Source organism: Prionailurus viverrinus, chromosome D3, assembly GCF_022837055.1.
Source record: "Prionailurus viverrinus isolate Anna chromosome D3, UM_Priviv_1.0, whole genome shotgun sequence".
Taxonomy (NCBI): Eukaryota; Metazoa; Chordata; class Mammalia; order Carnivora; family Felidae; genus Prionailurus; species Prionailurus viverrinus.
Window position 1 is genome coordinate 68,478,189 of NC_062572.1, and position 17,005 is coordinate 68,495,193.

General features: G+C 42.9%; 1 protein-coding gene across 4 annotated transcripts in view; it reads left to right on the forward strand.

The window, feature by feature from the left end:
- KATNAL2 (katanin catalytic subunit A1 like 2) overlaps positions 1-17,005 on the forward strand; it is a 74,674-nt gene that overhangs the window by 35,992 nt on the left and 21,677 nt on the right. For all 4 annotated transcript variants that reach the window (XM_047828219.1, XM_047828221.1, XM_047828220.1 and 1 more), the window contains 8 exons: positions 619-717; positions 2,709-2,807; positions 3,016-3,093; positions 5,891-5,989; positions 8,000-8,063; positions 8,265-8,383; positions 13,770-13,861; positions 16,052-16,162. In XM_047828219.1, coding sequence (XP_047684175.1) covers positions 619-717; positions 2,709-2,807; positions 3,016-3,093; positions 5,891-5,989; positions 8,000-8,063; positions 8,265-8,383; positions 13,770-13,861; positions 16,052-16,162 — 761 coding nt within the window. The remainder of the gene's footprint in view (positions 1-618; positions 718-2,708; positions 2,808-3,015; positions 3,094-5,890; positions 5,990-7,999; positions 8,064-8,264; positions 8,384-13,769; positions 13,862-16,051; positions 16,163-17,005) is intronic.

The following is a 17,005-nucleotide window of genomic DNA, read 5'->3' on the forward strand; positions in this document are numbered from 1 at the left end:
CTAACTCAGGGGATTCATACCTCCAACCTCCTGGGTCAGAACAAACATACCAGGTTTCAGAGGAAAGAGAACTAATGGAAATAGTGAAAAAGAATGGGAAGAAAGAGTGTCAGAGATCCCTGGCGGGGGAGAAAGGAGTCCTCGTGAAACTCAATTGTCAGAAGGAACCTCTCACTCTCGAGGAGGTTGTACACTTCTGGCCATTGCAGTCTGGCTCAGGTGGAAGGGAGCCGAAGGTGGTGCAGGGGAATCCGCAGGAAGCAGTTGACTGTTGACTCAGCTCCACCTCCAAACTCAGCCACCCCTGGCCTCAGATACCTCGTTATAGGAGAACAGGCAAGCCAGTGTGAACGGGGATGGGTTGAGGCACAACGGTTTCCTCCACCGGAAAAGCTGCTCAAAGCCTGTAGCTTCTGGTGGCAGCTCTTCCCGTATGGCACAGGCAGACAGTGAATTCATCTTGTTGGGTCTGCACAGAAGTGGCCGAATGACACATGAGGTTCCCGTTTACTGAACTGATATCCGGTGTGTGATTCTGGATGCCGGAATAGGCATTTTCCACCAGCATGTGGAACTTGCTCCCCCAGCTGGCTTCTTGCTGTCTTCCTCTTTCCCCAGGAGCCTATCAATAATACTCCCATGGAGGGCGCTGACTTTGGCTTGAGTATATCAGGAATCCCCAAAGGCAGCGGAGAAGAAAACGTCCGCCCACAAAAAGTAAGTGGCATTCGTGAATCTAGAACCAAAAGGGGGCATCCCTTTTCTTTGTAAAAATGAAAGTAAAAAAGGCTGTTTTTGTCAAAGAGGAAAGCTAATAGGTGACGGTCAAAGGCTGGCTGTGCGGTGAACTGAGAGGAGCACTGGATGAGGATTACAGCCCTGGTGTTCTGGTCTGGTCTTGAAGGATGTGCCCCACCTCGAAGAAGCTCAGTTTCCCTATTTGTAAACTCAGGAGTTTGGAAGAGATGGCTTCCAACGTCACTTTCAGCTTAAAAATCCCACGACTGAAATGATCAGCATGGGTGTTCTGTATTATTGAAGGAGTTATGATGGCATACCCATTCTTTCTTCCCCCATTGGTGGTAACTGATGAGCGGTGGCACTTTTTCTCCATGGAGATGTGGCTCTAGGCTTACATGTCATTCCATGTGAACCATGAAACCTCAGTTGAAATAGGGTGGGTCTTATCCATACTAAATATTTCTACCCCTTTCATAATGAACCTCATTTCTTGATTCAGAAATAACCGTTTCTCAAACAGAGAAGACCCAGGTTGGGTGGCTGTAGGCAAAAGGTAGGTTAAAACCTGTCCTTTGGAAAGGTGAAGCAGTATCAACACCCAGCAGGTTTCTCTTGATTGTAACTTCTGGGGTTGGGTGTCTTTTTAAGAGTCATCTTTCTTCAAGCAAGTTCTCAAACTACAGGACTTCAGACTTACCCCTGGCTGGCTCTTCTGGGGCGAACTAAACTCTGACTGTGTGTGTGTTTGGAGGGGAGGCTGGAAGCATCTCCCTGGAAATTAAGGGAGCTCTCATTGGCTTGAACTGGCTCCTTTTAAGGTCCTCAAGTATATGGGTTCTCTCTCTCTCTCTCTCTCAATAATAAATAAACATTAAAAAAATTTTAAAAAGGGGCACCTGGGTGGCTCAGTAGGTTAAGTGCCAACTTCAGCTGAGGTCATGATCTTGTGGCTTATGAGTTCCAGCCCCACGTCGGGGTCTGTGCTGACAGCTTGGAGCCTGGAGCCTGAAGCCTGATTCGGATTCTGTGTCTCCCTCTTTCTCTGCCTCTCCCCTGCTCACACTCTGTCTCTGTCTCTCTCAAAAATGAATAAACATTTAAAAAAATGTTTTTAATTAGAAAGATATCATAACGAGTGGAGAATGTTAGCATAGTGTCCAGCATATAATATGCACTCGGTAAGTGCTGGCTACTGCTAATTACTTTTTTCTTGCATGCATCCTTCCTTTCTCTTTCTGCCTGCGGGGGAGATGAGGTGGCATTGGGAGGAGTACGGGAGGCAGATATCTGGGTTTAAACCTGGCCTTAAGTCACTTGTTAGCTGGGACTCTACTGAGTGGAAAATGTACATGGTGGTTAATGGGAACTATCATCACTCTCCTGATGATGAGTTCTTCCTGTGTGTGAAATGTCTCAAAGGATGAGACAATATAGGGGAGCCAGACCTGTAAGGAAGCATATGGCATGGCGTCAGGAACTGAAAAATGCTTGTGAATTTTTATTCAAACCAACTTCATTCTAAGGAATTTATTTCAACTTATTTTTTCTTCTAGAGTGCCCAACTTGAGGAAATCATCTTGTTCATTATTAGTGCGGGTTCTTTTTATTTTATTAAAAAAATATTTTTTTTATTTTAGAGAGAGAGTGAGCACATGTGAGCAGGGGAGGGGGCGGAAGCAGAGAGAGAGAGGGGCAGAGAGAGAGAAAGAGAGAGAATCTTAAGCAGGTTCCATGGTTAGTGCAGAGCGTGACATAGGGCTCAGTCCCACGACCCCAGGATCATGACCTGAGCAGGACTCAAGTGACTGAGCCACCCAGGAGGCCCAGTGCAGGTTCTTTTCAAAGCTTCACTTTGTGTGTCCTACATACCAAAGTACATAAATGTGTCTTGATTTACAGAAGCTGAGCTATTGAGGATTGTCTTCTCTTATGTTTTAATGGTGTAAATAACCATTACTCCCTTTCAGGGCCAAATCATTGACTTCCGAGGGCTGCTCACAGATGCCATCAAAGGAGCAACCAGCGAAGTTGGCTTGAACAGCCTTGACTGTAACCCAGACCCCTCAGTAAGTGGCTAAGATGTGACATTCGTCTTGCAAACTACCAACATCAGGACGAACTTGAGAAATATAATTTTGAGTCCAGAGAAATTTTGAGATCAACTCAAAGGTCACAGCTATCTGCCACCATTTATGTCACTGAGATCCGCATCCTGTTTTGCTTTCTAAGTTATGAACAATATTGTAACGTAAAACTTTCTGTTCCCATCATCAGGAACGATTGTTGAAACCTCTGAGTGCATTTATTGGCATGAATAGTGAGATGCGAGAATTGGCAGCCGTGGTGAGCCGGGTAAGATCTGATATTCAATTCACAAATTTACGGAGGCGGATCGGGGCTCCTGGAGCATTGTGGGCTGCTTCTTTTATTAATAACAATAAATATGATCATTTATTTATAAAGTGCCCCCACTTGCAAAGGCACTCATATTGTTTAGAGGCACAATAATGCATGATAAATAAATTATAGAATCATAAAATTACAATACAAAGAGCCCACCATCTCACTACAGAGGCCAAGAAAACCAAAAGGGAAACAGACTTGGAAGGCAAGGGACAGGTGAAAGGTTTTAGAGCAGAGCCAACAGTTAAGGAGAGAAAGCCTCTTAGAGAAGGAAAGAGCATGTCTGTGTCTTGTTTAAACAGTCAAAGTCTAGAAACAGAGATATTGGGAGTCTGATGATTTCATAATTGGAAATTTCCATGAAAAACAAGATTAGCAGGAAAGAGCTTATCATCCAGACTACTGAATTTCAAGCTTACCCTTCAGAATTTAAAGGCAGTGGAGTCTCATGGTTAACGATACCGGCTCTGGAATCAATTGACCTGGATTTGATTTCTACATCCTTCTTTTTCTAGCTGTGTGACTTTGGGCAAGTTCCTTGGGAACAGAATAGATTCCTGAGTTATAGGCTATTTATCTGATATCCAGCGATCTCATATTTAATGAAAGACTGCAACCTAGGCAGACTCAGAGAGATGTTTAATATGTTCCAAAAAATGCACAGCTATTCTGCAGTAATTAAGGGTTCCCCAGCTCTGGCTGTTCAGTTCCGCAGCTGTTACCGCACCTATTAGGTGTCAAGCATGTGGTGGGAGCTGGAAACACAAAGATGAGCAAATCAGACACCGTCCTTGCCTGAAAGAGTCTCTCATCCCATGGGTAAGGTGCACTTGGAGAACCCAAAGGAGGGGTGTTTTGTGCCAAAGGGTGGGGAAACACTAGGGAAGAAGATACATAAGAAATAGGCACGTGAAAAAGTAGAAGAGGGAGGGTGGAGGGTTCTGGGCCAAACACACCGTGAAATCGTACTGCTTTGAGCTGAATGAGCCCCAAGGAGTGGTGGGGAACGGGGTTGCAGAGACAGGCCAGAGTTCCTGAGCTAGGGGCATAGTGAGCACCAGCCCAGCATTGGAAGTTGTCTCGAGGACATGCGGAATCTTTGAAAGGTGTCCATCGGGAGAATGGGCTACTCAGATGTCCTGATGACAGTGTGGTGGATGGAGATCAAAGAAATAGAGATAAGGAGACCAGCTCTCAAGTTATTACCAGTGAGAGAGGATGAGGATTGAGCCAGGCTGTGGTAATTCGGATGCACCAGAGAGCAGAGAAAAATATCCTTTTTGTTACTGTTTCTGCAAAAGGATACCATAACTAATGATAACGGACGTGTAGAGGAGAAGTGGCCTGAAATGATTCCACCTGGCATCTTTCCTAAAGTGCCACGGGAAGTAGTCATTCAGTCCCTGCTTGAATGCTTACAGTGTTGGGGAGCTCACCACCTCATGAGGCAGTCCTGTTGAGTTCTGACTGATAAGTTTTGCGGCTATGAGGAGGAATTTCCCATTGGGAAATTAAATACTGCTATGTGGAACTCAATGTCAGCTCTAGAAGAGGGCAAGGAATACTGCTTTTATCTATGGCTGCTTTGAATTCCAGGGTAGATCAATCCCCACCGTGTGCCAAGCTTCTTCTAAGAAACTGTGGTGCAAGAATGTGAGTGGCTGGTGGGCTAGCAGGCAGATACACTGTCTAAAGACAGGGAGGGTTCTCCCAGGATTTTGGAAGATAGATGTGCTTTCGCTGCCATCCCGTCCAGGAATGGATCACGCCTAAAATCACTTGAATGAATAGTTTCTCTAATAAAAGTTGTCACCCGTGGCAGAGGGATATGGGGAGACAGGCAACAGGGGTGGGGGCAAAACATGTCACCAGCATTGAAAACGTGTGTTTTTGAACCATGTGCGTGTATTGTTTATTTAAAAATTAAATACACATAAAACTAGTTTCCAGATTGTTCTGTGGTCACTCAGAATGACTTGAAAGAGGGAGCTTTTTCTTTTTTTTGATGTAACACACTAGTTACTCAGTTTGCCTGAAAGAGCTCCTACTGAGAAAGGCCCTGAGTGACTGTTCCGAGGGGGCTTGTGAAATTGACGTTTGGAAACTTTAAATGAATTATCAGTAAAACCGGCCTTAATTGATTGCCCCAGATGGTTGCTACAGGGCTCCACAAGGAGAGGGCAGACCGCACTTTTGCCCGGTTGTTGGCTTCCTTGAATTTTGTAGGAGCAATTGCTCCTGATGGAAAGTAGGGGTGATCACTAGGGAAAAAGAGAAATTGGTTTCAGAGGAGCATGATCTCTCTTAGGCCGCAAATTAAGAAAGCGTTTGAGAGAGCAAGGAGCAAGGGGAGCCAGGCACTGGCTAGGAACTATGTTTTGCAGTCAAAGCCAATGTAATTTGAAGGCATATTCTGTAGCCTCTTTGATTACAGCCGTAAATCAGCACGGTTTGCTATTAACTGAAGACAGGTATAGTCCATCGTCAGGAGATTTTTTTTTCCCTCTTAAAAGTACCATATTGTATCACCAATATCTTCTTCAGGGAAAAATCACTGAATATGTTCATGACATCCATTTAGTGAGCTAGCCCATGATTACAATATGCATATATAGGTATATCTAACATGAAAAGTTTTTATCACCTTTCCATCCTATTGTAAGTCAAGTATTCTGCTGCTCCTGTGTTTATTACAGCTGTGGAGGAAAACACTAGTTTTAACAAAATGATCAAATGTGCATTGCAGGACATTTATCTCCATAGTCCAAACATAAAGTGGAATGACATTATTGGACTCGATGCAGCCAAGCAGTTAGTCAAAGAAGCTGTCGTGTACCCTATAAGGGTAAGGATGGGAAGCCTCGTGGGGGGTATTTCTGTTCATTATCCATTGGACAAACTGTATGTCATGCACCCATCAGGAAGAGGACAGGATGTTTTTCTGCCATCAAGTTAACTTTTTGCCTGTGTCACAGTATTTGGTTAAATGTTGGAGTACCAAGGCCCAGTCCGTTGTAGGCAATTTGGAATCATGTTACATATTGGTTCAAGGCAGGTGTCTGTTCAAGTGATCATTTAAGATCTAAGACTCTAATATATATAATTTGCCAGTTGCTATAGATAGGTTCAAATTAGCCTGCCTCCCTAAAAATATACGTATTATAGCAGAAATACCTCCTGTAAGAGAAGGCCTCTCACTTTGCTTCTATACATCTTACCGCCTACCCTCCCCAATACCCACATCACCTGGGGTTTTGCTTTGACCGGTTGTAAGGACTAGACAGCCCCTTCCAGGGCACCAGCAGGAAAGCCATCGTGTTGTGCTCATTGCTGATTCCTGACAAGTCTTTGTGCAGAGTGGTTCACTAAACAGGAAAGAAAATAGAAAAACAGGACTTTCCATGGTGGGTTTACAACTGTGGTACTGAGAAGGTCAGTGTACCACATAGCTCTGGCTGTAAAACAGACCACCCCAAAACTTCGCACCTTAGAAAACAACAATCACTTACTTATGTGCGCCTGTGGGGGTGTGCCGTTTGGGCTGGGCCCAGCAGGGCCAGCTCATCTCTTTGCCACATGATACTGGCTGGGCTCACTCCCACATCCGGGGCATCAGCCAGGGTGGCTGGGGAAGCTGGAATAAACAGAACGACTGAGACTTCTCCACGTGCCTCTCATCCTCCGGCAGGCAGACCGAGTCTTGTTCCCATGGTGACAGAGGGTTCCCAGACAGAAGCAAGAAAGGGCAGGTCCCAATCCAACAGCATCTCCCACGTCTCTTCTTCTACTTGCTGATGTCTCATTGGCCAAAGTCACAAGGCCAAGTCCAGATTCATGTGGTGGGAGGAGCTGCAGATAATTTGCGGCCATTTTCTGTGATCTTCCCCAGTGAAGATAACAAATTTATTGTATTGAATAACCTACTTATTATTACCACCGAGCCCATGCAGCCCCTGATTTTTGGCTGCTTCTATTCTAATGAGACAAAAATCAATGAATTTGGAATGTCTTTCCCCTCTCTTTCTTTATGTGTTCTGACATGGGAGTAAAAAATATGCTGGTATTCAGAACTAGTGGGAATTAATTCACCCTTTCCTCTGAGTGGCTCTACAGTACAAGTCTTCTGGAAAGGATAGGACCTCTCATTGAAACTCTCTGGATGTGTTATCTCCATAGTATCATAAGCTCTGTATGTGATGACATCGAGATTTTGACATTAGCATCAGCAAGAAACTAATAGCTAGTTATAATCATACTATTGTTTTTCCTTCTTCCTTGTTCTCTGTCAACTCTACCTATGCTCCAGATTGTCTGAATTTGAACTAACGGGAGAGAATCACTGAAGTTCATGTATGTCCTGTTTGGAGTCAGTGTCTCATAATGCATTCAGCACCAAGGTTCCCAGCTTCTAAATCAGGCTTCACCATAGCTTCATGCCTAATTCGCACACACCTTTGTCGGTTCTGGTGGTTATCTTAAAGGGCACTCCCTGTTCACAACATTCAAAAGATTGCCAAATACCCTGTATATAGACCCCTGGGGGAAATGATGTTATGTATGTAGGCAATAACTACTGTAATGGAGAAGAAAAGTGCCCACGTATGCCTTTCTTTTCCTTAAAACAAAACAAAACAAAACTGCTCTTGTAAAAAGCCACAAATATTAAGCCACGCATTCCTATCAAGCGTGAAAGTCAACCTGGGATAAATATGATGTAAATAGAAGCAGCCAGCCTTGAAAAAAGGCTGACTCTCTGAGTTGTGCTGTGTTTCACTCTGGCTTCATTCGATTGCGCTGAGGGTGTGTAGGCTGACATACGGATTCCAAACCTCTTCTTTGTTCCTTGTTTCCATAGTACCCACAGCTGTTTACAGGAATTCTCTCCCCCTGGAAAGGACTGCTGCTCTATGGCCCTCCAGGTAAAGGAATCTTTCTGTTTGGGTCTTTATATTAAGTGTGTGTGTGGATGACGACTTGTCCTGTCCTCATTCAGCACTGGGGCTAATGACCGCTAGGTAACCATCTCCTTTTTCACCGGCTTCTTGTGACACTGACTTCTATCTGTTAGCAGAGGGATGGAGTTCAAGTGTTGCTCACAATTCATCCCCATGTGTCTCTAGGTACAGGGAAGACTTTACTGGCCAAAGCTGTGGCCACGGAGTGCAAAACAACCTTCTTTAACATTTCTGCGTCTACCATTGTCAGCAAATGGAGAGGGGATTCAGAAAAACTTGTTCGGGTAGGAATTCCTGATTTTGTTTTTTTCAGAATAAGTGCCAGTGAATACAGTGGTACAAAATGATGTTAGAGCTTATTTGTTTTTAAGCGATTTATATGTTAGAATTTATCCTGGATCTTGATTACTAAAAACCCAGAAGATGGATTGATTGACTATTATAGGTGGATATTAATCCTGTCCCCGTCAGCAAAACATGATGTCCTTTCCTTTGGGAATTTGACCAATGGTCCTTTTGTGATTCATGTAGCTTAGGAATGGAATCTGGGGAAAAGGTTGTTTATGAAGTGGAATATTTTTTTTCTTCATTCAAGAAGCATTTATTATTAAGCATGTGCGGTATATTGAGTTAACATTTGAGAGGCTGCTACTGTCTGCAAGTCCCTACACTACATACTCAAAGAACTAAGAAATTTAAGACAATTATTCTTTCAGATGGTCTGAGCAACTTTCCTCCACAGTGCCCCATAGCCTTAGAGGTTTTTCTCTCCTTAGGAGAGAAATAGAAAGTATATTTTATATAAAATATAATGTAACATTTTTTACTATACTTCCCAGTTATCTTATGAGAACACCTGTTTATGATTTACTCCTCACTGTGAAGTGGGTCCTTCTCAGAAATCCAGTTAAACTATTGAATTCTGTAGAATGACTGGCAAGTAATCAATACTAAGTAAATGTAAATACTATAAATTTTCTGAGAAGAAATTTACTCTAAAATATTTTGCTTAGGTTACACTCCCTTAGATGACTTATTTTCAAAATATTATGGCTTACTGGGAAGTCATAATAGAATATTTTTATAGGATTGATTTACCTAAAATGACCTGTTATTTATTACTTTGATACTTTTCTCAAGTTACTTCAAATGTGTAAGTTTTTATAAATTCTTCCTTTGAATGAGCAGGGGAGGGGGCAGAGAGAGGGAGAGAAAGAATCCCAAGCAGGCTCCATTCGGTAAGCACAGGGCCCGACGCAGCTTTGATCTCATAAACCGTGAGATCATGACCTGAGCCAAAATCCAGAGTCAGAGGCTTAACCGACTGAGGCACCCAGGGGCCCCTACGAATTCTTCAACATTTTTAATTTATTTTTGGGACAGAGAGAGACAGAGCATGAACGGGGGAGGGGCAGAGAGAGAGGGAGACACAGAATCAGAAACAGGCTCCAGGCTCTGAGCCATCAGCCCAGAGCCTGACGCGGGGCTCGAACTCACGGACCGTGAGATCGTGACCTGGCTGAAGTCGGACGCTTAACCGACTGCGCCACCCAGGCGCCCCCAGGGGCCCCTACGAATTCTTATCACCCATCGAGATTGTAATTTGTAGAAATCCATGTTGACATCTGTTTCTTTGTTCTTTGAGTCTAACTTAGTGCCAGGTCCAAAGATAGGGTTTGAACTCACCTGTTCCTAAATTTTGGGGTTCCATGTGATTCTAGTTAGCTTGATTTCAATGAGCTGAAATCCAACTAACTATAAAATCATCAGCCTGAAGATTTTTTTTTTTTTTTTTTTGGTCAGCTTATTTTGCCATCTCTGTTATTTCTAGACCTCTTTCTCTGGTCTGAATTTTCTCCTAAATAGTATTCTCATACATAATAGTTATTTTTTTTCAATGTTTATTTATTTATTTATTTATTATTTTTTTTTTTTTTAAATTTTTTTTTTCAACGTTTATTTATTTTTGGGACAGAGAGAGATAGAGCATGAACGGGGGAGGGGCAGAGAGAGAGGGAGACACAGAATCAGAAACAGGCTCCAGGCTCTGAGCCATCAGCCCAGAGCCCGACGCGGGGCTGGAACTCACGTTCCGCAAGATCGTGACCTGGCTGAAGTCGGACGCTTAACTGACTGCGCCACCCAGGCGCCCCCAATGTTTATTTATTTTTGAGAGACAGAGACAGAGCTTGAGCAGGAGACAGAGAGGGAGACACAGAATCCAAAGCAGTCTCCGGCTCTGAGCTGTCAGCACAGAGCAGGACGTGGGACTCGAACTCATGAACCATGAGATCATGACCTGAGCCGAAGTCAGATGCTAACCCAGGCGCCCCCGAAGACTTTTTTTTTTTAACATTCCATTTCTATTTGCGGCGGAACACTAAAACTCTTAGGAGATGCCCCCAGACTCAGTTTAGATTCATCTCCTGTCATGAAAAAGTGGTGTTTACAGCTATGCGCACAAAACACTGCAAGATGCTCAAAGAAAGATTACATTATAGTCTCTGGACAGGACTTCCTTAGACAGAAGAACAAATTCAAATATTTTATGAATATCCTTAACAAAGATTGAAACTACTAAAAGAATTGTCTTGTTTAATGTGGGATAGCCAGAAAAGTCACGTAACAAGAACTCTCTATTCTGTGTGAGCATTTTATTTAACTAAAGTTTTCTTCTGCTTCAGAATTATTTTGTTAAAATTCTAGGGGTGAGGAAATGATTCCTTCCTCAATTTCTCCCCCTCCTTTCCCATATATTTTAAAAATAATTCATATTTTTGAAAAAAAAAAAGATACAAAAGGGCATATAGACCCCTGAACCTTCTCCCCAGGGGCAACTGCTACAGTTGCTAGTTCAGCCTTCCAGAACATTTATCATATTTATATAAATACCAACAACTGCATCTATATCTTCCTTCTTTACTAAGTGTCAGTAGGAACGCACTACACATATCCTTCTATAACTTTTGTTTTTGTTCACACTTACCAATATAACTTGAATATTGTTCCACACTATTATAGACACAACATGTTCTTTTATGAGTCTGTATCAGATTTCATTGCATGGAATGTTCATTGCAAAATGTATTTAACCAGTCTCTTCTTAATGGCTATCTCTAATGTAAACAACGGTTAGGTTGTTTCTAGCCTCCTGCTATCATGAACAAAGCTACAGCAGACAATCTTACCATATCCATGTCCTTGCGTATATAGTAGTGTAAGATGATTTCTCTTAAGTAGAATTGCTAGGTCAGAGAGAATGAAAGATCACTGATTGCCAAATTGCCTGACAACAGGGTTGCACCAGCTTCTACACCCATAAATGGTGTGCGTGTTTGCTTCCCCCACCCTGGCCAACACTGTGTACCACCCAAATTTAGAAATCTTTGGGACACCTGGGTGGCCCAGTCAGTTAAGCGTCCGACTTCGGCTCGGGTCACCATCTTGTGTTTCGTGAGCTTGAGCCCCGAGTCAGACTCTGTGCTGACGGCAAGGAGCCTACTTTGGACCCTCTGTTCCCCTCTCTCTCTGCCTCTCCCCTGCTTGTGCTCTCTCTCAAAAATAAATTAGCATTTAAAAAATCTTTAAATATAATTAAAAAATCTTTGCCAATCTGATAGTGAAATTAATATTTCAGTGCTCAAATATGCATTTAACTCTGAATGAACTTGAGCATCTTTTTATAGGTTTAAAAGATATTTGTATTTCCTTTTTTTTCTGTGAAATGCACTTTTGGTTTTGGATATTTAAAAAAAGTAATTCAAAGGGAAAACAGATAACCTCTCCTAACCTTGGGGGGGTCTCATCCTCTATCGTCTCAGAAATTCTTTTCTGAGCTCTTGGAAGGATCCTCACCTGGAAAGTCTTGGTCATGCTGTCAAAATCTTTACTATGAAGCTTTCAGATAAAGAGAACCCTTCAGGACCTTCCTCTACATCAGAGAAGCTTTCCTACCATTTGTTTCTCTTCCTATTCCAATTAAAGAGTTATTTATAGGGAACCCTTGGGTTATGTTCCTCCCTCCCCTCCTAATGTTCATGCCTCCTAGGAATTGATGCTATTGAATAGTTGAGTGGTCTCTTTAGCAAATGCACACACCTGTTGGTGCTTACATCTTTCAACACCCTCCCCCACCCCCACCCCTGGTTGTATGATTTAACTTCCTCCAAGTACTTTTGAAAATTTTGGACTAACGCTTCCAGTGCACTTACCTGGAGTTCTATATATTCTTTGGCAGTGGGAAGAGCAGTGGTACGGTCAATATGGAGACATAGGGTCCGGATGCGGTTCTCCTTCCAACTGGGCGTTTGGTCTCATAGGGCCCCTTGGTCTCTCTGCACCTTGGGGAGCACCTTAAAAACATGTATGGTTCTATGAAAGAGTTCTGATATTCCACTTTTCATTGGGTAGATTGCTGCTATTGTAATCACCCTTAATATCAGCTGTATTGGGGTTTTTCTTTTTGTGACAAGGAAAACAAGTTGCTTGCTTCTAATGATCGCGTCGCTATCGTGTCTAAAAGGCATTCGTGATGAGTGTCCCCGCGTTGACACTGTTCTCTCAGTTCATTAGGCTGAGCCAACTGTCTTGGCCGAATGAAACAGGATTCTGTGAAAGGAAAATACTTGCTCATGAGCATGGGTGCACCACATGTACAAGCAGTGGTGAAGGTGAGGGACTTCCCACTCAGGGACGGGGAGACCAGCAAGGGGTAACCTGCCACTACCCAGGAAAACACAATCTGGCCTTTTCTGGGCTCTTCTCCTCTGATTTGTTCTGTGATACTTTGCTAGCGCTAAGTGACATGGAGAATAAATCCCCTTTGCCTATTAAAGAACCTCTATTCTTTTCTAAGTCTCTACTGCTTTCTCCGATCAACCAGTGAAGAATTGTATATGATGCTCAAGAGATCAGTTTCAAGGTTAAAAAAAAAAGCTTTAGTTTTTTATACTCTTTTCATCACTACCACATCTCCCTTTAGAGCTCTTTATTTTGTTTTTATATGTCTGTTCTTTTGCTGGCTGTTTTTCTGTTCTTGTTCAGTCTATAATATTTTATTCTGGAATGGAACATTTTATTCAATTGGGAATTGCCTTAAATTCCCTCAAAGTACCTGAACCTACCAAACAACAGTGTTTGGAGTGGCATAAGGACCCCATGGAGTAATGTGGGGAGCAGAAAGGGGCAAAATTCTTCTTGTTACCCATAACTGGAACTGTATCCTTCCCCTACAATTCTTCCTTCTGAGAATGACCCTCTCTCATTGTCCTGAAAGGTTGAGGGAAAACCATTAAATGACTTTACATATTCCAAGGCTTTTTTGTCCATACGGAACATGTTATTGGCAGGGAGTCTCGGGGGCTAACTAACCAACTAGAGCTCAGGTATTGAGTTTTAGCTTAAGCTCTCCCATTTATGATTAGTAACCCTGAACTAACCACTAACTCTCTCTGGCTCTAATTTTGTCAAGTGATAAATGGAAATAATTGGACCGTCCAACCCCATGGGGTTGTGCTAAGGAGTAATGATTATAAAGTTATTATGAGAGAACAGAGTGCAGCATAAATACTTAACATTACAGCCATTCTAAGCTCTTAATCTCTGGGAGCATCTGAGAACTTTAACTTAACTATATGAATTTGAACATGTGGTTGCTTCTCTCCCACCCAGGTGTTATTTGAACTCGCCCGCTATCACGCCCCCTCCACCATCTTCCTGGACGAGTTGGAGTCAGTGATGAGTCAGAGAGGCACGGCTCCTGGGTAACAGACAGGGTTTTTTTTTTTTTTCGGTCATCACTTCTCCCCTCTTGTAAGTGTGTTTGATGGTCGGAAGCCCATCGACATTTACCAGCAGAATGAGCCTATTAATAAGCCCACAAATTTTCTGCAGACACATGGAAAGGTCTTTAAATTAGATCCTGTTAACTGAATAGCTGATTTAAGTAGTTTTTATAACCGGAGGAAATGTCATCCTCCCTTCCCCCTTTCCCCACAGAGTGGTTTTCAGGCCTGAAGATCACCCAGCCCCACGATCCCAGGCTGCCATAACGGTCTTGCTGGCTCAAAATAGCTGCTTGTGACCACCTCCTCTGGAGCCAGAGGGGCTGCCTGTGGGGAATGGGGCTGCAAAGGGCAAGTCCCAAGAGGTAGCTCTCGACAAAGTGTGTGAGGCCAGGGAAGCCACCACTTTTCTGTGACATCAGGTGGTGGGTCAGCCTGTCTGATTTTAAATATGTCACATATGTTACCTCTAAAGATTAAGTGTCCACTAACGTCCCCAGCAGGAAAGAACACATCTCAGACTACAGTGAGCCTTGTGTGTGTGTGTGTGTGTGTGTGTGTGTGTGTGTGTGTTGTGTGTGTGTGTTTTAAGAAACTCTTTCTGTCTTCATCAGAAGTATTCTTCTTTGAAACTTCTTACTAAACCTGGCTTGGAAAAACAGGTCTCTGGGAAATCTCAACAGAGCGGCATTTATTAATGGCCTCTCATGGACGGACCATCATCAAGGCAGAACTAATAGTGATAAAAGGCAAATACTCAACTTCTTGGAAGTACAACTATAATTTACGAAATTTTACTTTTTGGAAATCATTTTCCTAACAGGGAAAAGCAACCATTAAGATGCACCCAGGATGCATGGGATTGATGGCATTGAGGTCAATGGGACAGTTTCCATGGCTTCATGGGTGCTTGTCAGCCTCAGGCTAGATGCTCTGCCTCTCTATACAGGACCTGACAGGGGCAGACATGCACAGGCACCTGGATAGGCACCCACCAGACCACCTTAGTGGTCATTCTGTCTGCAAAGACCCAGCCCACCTGGCCTGCCCTACCAGAGTGAACTGTGCACTCATTCTTACATTCGCTTTGTCAATCTCCATTCCCGGGGTTTCCCACAGCTTTGAATGGCTAATTTGGAAGCTTTATCTCCTGCCTTTGACTGTACTCCAAGTTTTACACTGAATGGCAGCTTCCTTGCCTGGAACTTGACCCCTAAAACTAGAGTCAGGGAATAAAGGCAGGTGCTCTGAGAACTTCCTGGGTCATATGAAAAGAATAAGTATCGGTAAATCCTAAATAAATACATAACTATACTGTGAGACTGTCCTTTCTCTTGGGAAAAGGTAGTTTGACAGTGAGTGGTACAGTTCTTAACAAAAACACATACCTAACTGATGCTGCCACTACACATGCCCAGAGAGGAGAAGTTGAATGTCGTGTTGTCCAAGAAAGGCATTTTTTGTCCTTTTAACTCAGTCTATACAAGTGAAGAGGAAGGAGAGCCTGCTGAATACGGTCCAGATTCAGAGCCAGTTTAGATTGTTAGGTCCTGGAGTGAGCTCCTTCATGGTGGGAGGGTCTTTGGCTGCGGTGGAGGTGGGGCTTGGAGGGTGAATCTGCACGCAGACAGCCCCAGCAGGCTGTGCAAGGAAAACATACTCTCCGTGTCATTACCGTGCCTCTTATTAGAAGAGAATGAAACAGATTCAATCAGTAGCTTATCTCTCTTCTTCAATAGAGTATATCCATAAATTATATGAAAAGAACTATGGTGTATAAAAGCACTTTCATGCCTGCTGTATAAACGAAAGGATTATTCTCAATTATCCGTTTTTACAAAGGGCAAATAATACTACTACAGAGAGACCCAGCCCGGCTGCGTTCAATCGATTAGTAGTACTGTCTGCCCTTTAGCTATTTTCTAGTTCACTGCCAATTTTTGGTTTTCTTCTCAATGTCGTCATTATATTCATTTACTTCCCTTCTCTCACTCTCTATGTGAAAATAATACCAAACTACTCGTTTCCTTCAACTCTCCTACGAGTGGCTCCTGGGAATGAGGCAAGGAACCTGTTCTACAGGCACTGAATCAATGTTGTGAGTGCCACTCTTGTCCTGGAAGCAAACACTCTGTCCTGGGAGAACCTCACCTCTGTGTCTCTCTGTAGGGGAGAACATGAAGGAAGCCTGCGGATGAAGACAGAGTTACTGGTGCAGATGGATGGGCTGGCTCGCTCAGAAGATCTCGTGTTTGTCTTAGCAGCTTCTAACCTGCCATGGTAAGAGATCTTAGTACATTTTAAATGCATTTCCATGAGACACTGAGTACAGATGAAGACGTTATATTGCCCAGTTTGGGCAAAGTCTCAATGTTTGGTTCCAGCCCTGGAAGATTAATCTGAAGTCTTTCTTGGTCAAGGCCTCGGTCCTTGCTAGCTGTACCATGAAAGAATCTGCCTTAAAAGAAGGAACATAAGCCAGGCCTACCACTAGCAATACTTAAAATGGACATTTTGAAGGGTACCCGGGTGGCTCAGTTGGTTAAGTGTCCAACTTCAGCTCAGGTCATGATCTCATGGTTCGTGGGTTCATGACCCATGTCAGGCTCTGTGCTGACAGCTCAGAGCCTGGAGCCTGCTTCAGATTCTGTGTCTCCTTCTCTCTCTGCCCCTCCCCCACTCATGCTCTGTCTCTTTCTGTCCGTCTCAAAAAGAAATAAACATAAAAAAATTTTTCAGTGGACATTTTGAGTTTAAAGCCAAATTATTTACTGTATTTATGCAGGGCTTTGGCAGAGAACTAATACAATGCTAAAATCTTTAGGACTCAGGAATATTCCAGAAATAATATGTTTATTCTTTAACAGTATTAAAATCAAACTTTTTTTTTAAATTAGGAGGAAAACCTTTAATGTTACATAGTAAATAGGAAGCTAAATAATCTCTAATTGAAAATATAATCTACTCTCTGAGTGTTTTATTCAAGCTGTATCCCAGAGTGGTTAAAGAACAATTCTAGAAGTAGAATTGGGAAATAAGAGATGTTGACTAGGGAAAACTATCTACTTGGAGAGTATATTTAAAAAATAACTCTAATTCCTTTATAGTCCCAAGAATATTTTC